The 1,519-nt window shown below is 37.9% G+C and overlaps 1 protein-coding gene across 1 annotated transcript; it reads left to right on the forward strand.

The window, feature by feature from the left end:
• The first annotated feature begins 334 nt into the window (after positions 1-334).
• LOC121781975 (ethylene-responsive transcription factor ERF014-like) lies at positions 335-1,064 on the forward strand. The gene has a single exon (XM_042179672.1). The coding sequence runs from the start codon at positions 368-370 to the stop codon at positions 941-943; it is 576 nt and encodes a 191-aa protein (XP_042035606.1). The 5' UTR covers positions 335-367; the 3' UTR covers positions 944-1,064.
• Positions 1,065-1,519: the final 455 nt, after the last annotated feature.

Here is a 1,519-nt window from a genome sequence, read left to right on the forward strand (position 1 = left end):
CCAAGTGTGCCATTTTCTTTGGGACGGAGGGAGTATCTATTTTTACATGACGAATTAAGAGGCACTTAAAAGTGGTAGTAGTAAGTTAAAAAATTCATTATCATATGAAGTGAGTACGAAGCTCTCTTCTTTTTAATTAATCTCAGAATTAACACTGGCAAATATCTGTCAACCATGTCACAATTAACTAAACTTTGACCAAAACTATAGTTCCATTTTAAATTTTACTATTTCCTACTACTTCTTTTATTTATTTATTTCCAAAAGAATAATCTATAAATACCACCCATTCCCCCGTCTGCCACAACCTCATCATCCCATTTCCAACACCGAAACAAGCAAAAACAAAACCTCAGTTTTCCCAAAAATGGTCAAGACAGAAATCAAAATTTCATCGTCGTCATCATTGTCGCCACCTCAAAACTCAAAGAAGAGATTCAAGGGAGTGAGGATGAGAAGCTGGGGATCATGGGTCTCCGAGATCAGAGCGCCCAATCAGAAAACGAGGATTTGGCTCGGCTCCTACTCCACGGCGGAGGCGGCGGCGCGAGCCTACGACGCCGCGCTCCTATGCCTCAAGGGGTCCTCCGCCAACCTCAACTTCCCCGCTTCCTCCAAGAATCTCATCAACGCCGATCAAACCATGTCTCCCAAATCAATACAAAGAATAGCCGCGGCCGCGGCCGCTGAAGTTCTAGAAGGTTCTAGAAACCCTAGCCCTCTGTCGCCAATGTCGAGCGAGGGCGAGTCGTATCAGATCGAATATGACTGGATTTTGGCGGCGGCGGCGGGCTGCTTCGAGGAGGAGAATGACGTGGCGGCGTGGTACAACTTTGATTCCCCGAGGTACAATGAGATGATTAATGGGGTGTTTTTCGATCCTTTGATGATGGAGGATTATTCGTATGAAGATGGGGATATTCGGTTGTGGAGCTTCTCTTGAATATTTTTTTTATTATTGTTTATTTATTGGATGATGATCTTCAGTTTATTTTGACGAAGACATTACTGACTTATAAATATAATCAGGATGGGAACTATACATACATGGAGTATAATTTTTGTAATTTATTCACTACAAAAAACTGTCACTTTACTAGCGAAAAAATCTTGTTGCTAATTATCATAATTTTGTTGGTAAAATTGGTTAGCAATGGATTAACAACAGACCTGTTCCGCTGTTAAATACTTCGGTGCTAAATTTTAGCAATATATGTACCAAACTATCTTACTAGTTTTATTCAAGAAGCTTCACTAAACATAAAGAATAAGAATGAAGAACTCATAGTTAAATAGTTCCTTATTCCTAAAAATAAAAATACTTTTTTTTGTCTGTGTTTTAATAGAAATTTTCCATTTTAGAAAATGAACCCCATAGTCCACTAACAATAATTCCACTACTTTTTTCTCCTCATCTCTCTTACTTTATTCATTTTTTCTATTCATCTTTCTTACTTTATTAATTTTACATTAAAACTCTTGTTATTTCCAAAGTTTCTATTTTTAGAAAATGGAGATA

This window comes from Salvia splendens, chromosome 20, assembly GCF_004379255.2.
Source record: "Salvia splendens isolate huo1 chromosome 20, SspV2, whole genome shotgun sequence".
Lineage (NCBI taxonomy): Eukaryota > Viridiplantae > Streptophyta > Magnoliopsida > Lamiales > Lamiaceae > Salvia > Salvia splendens.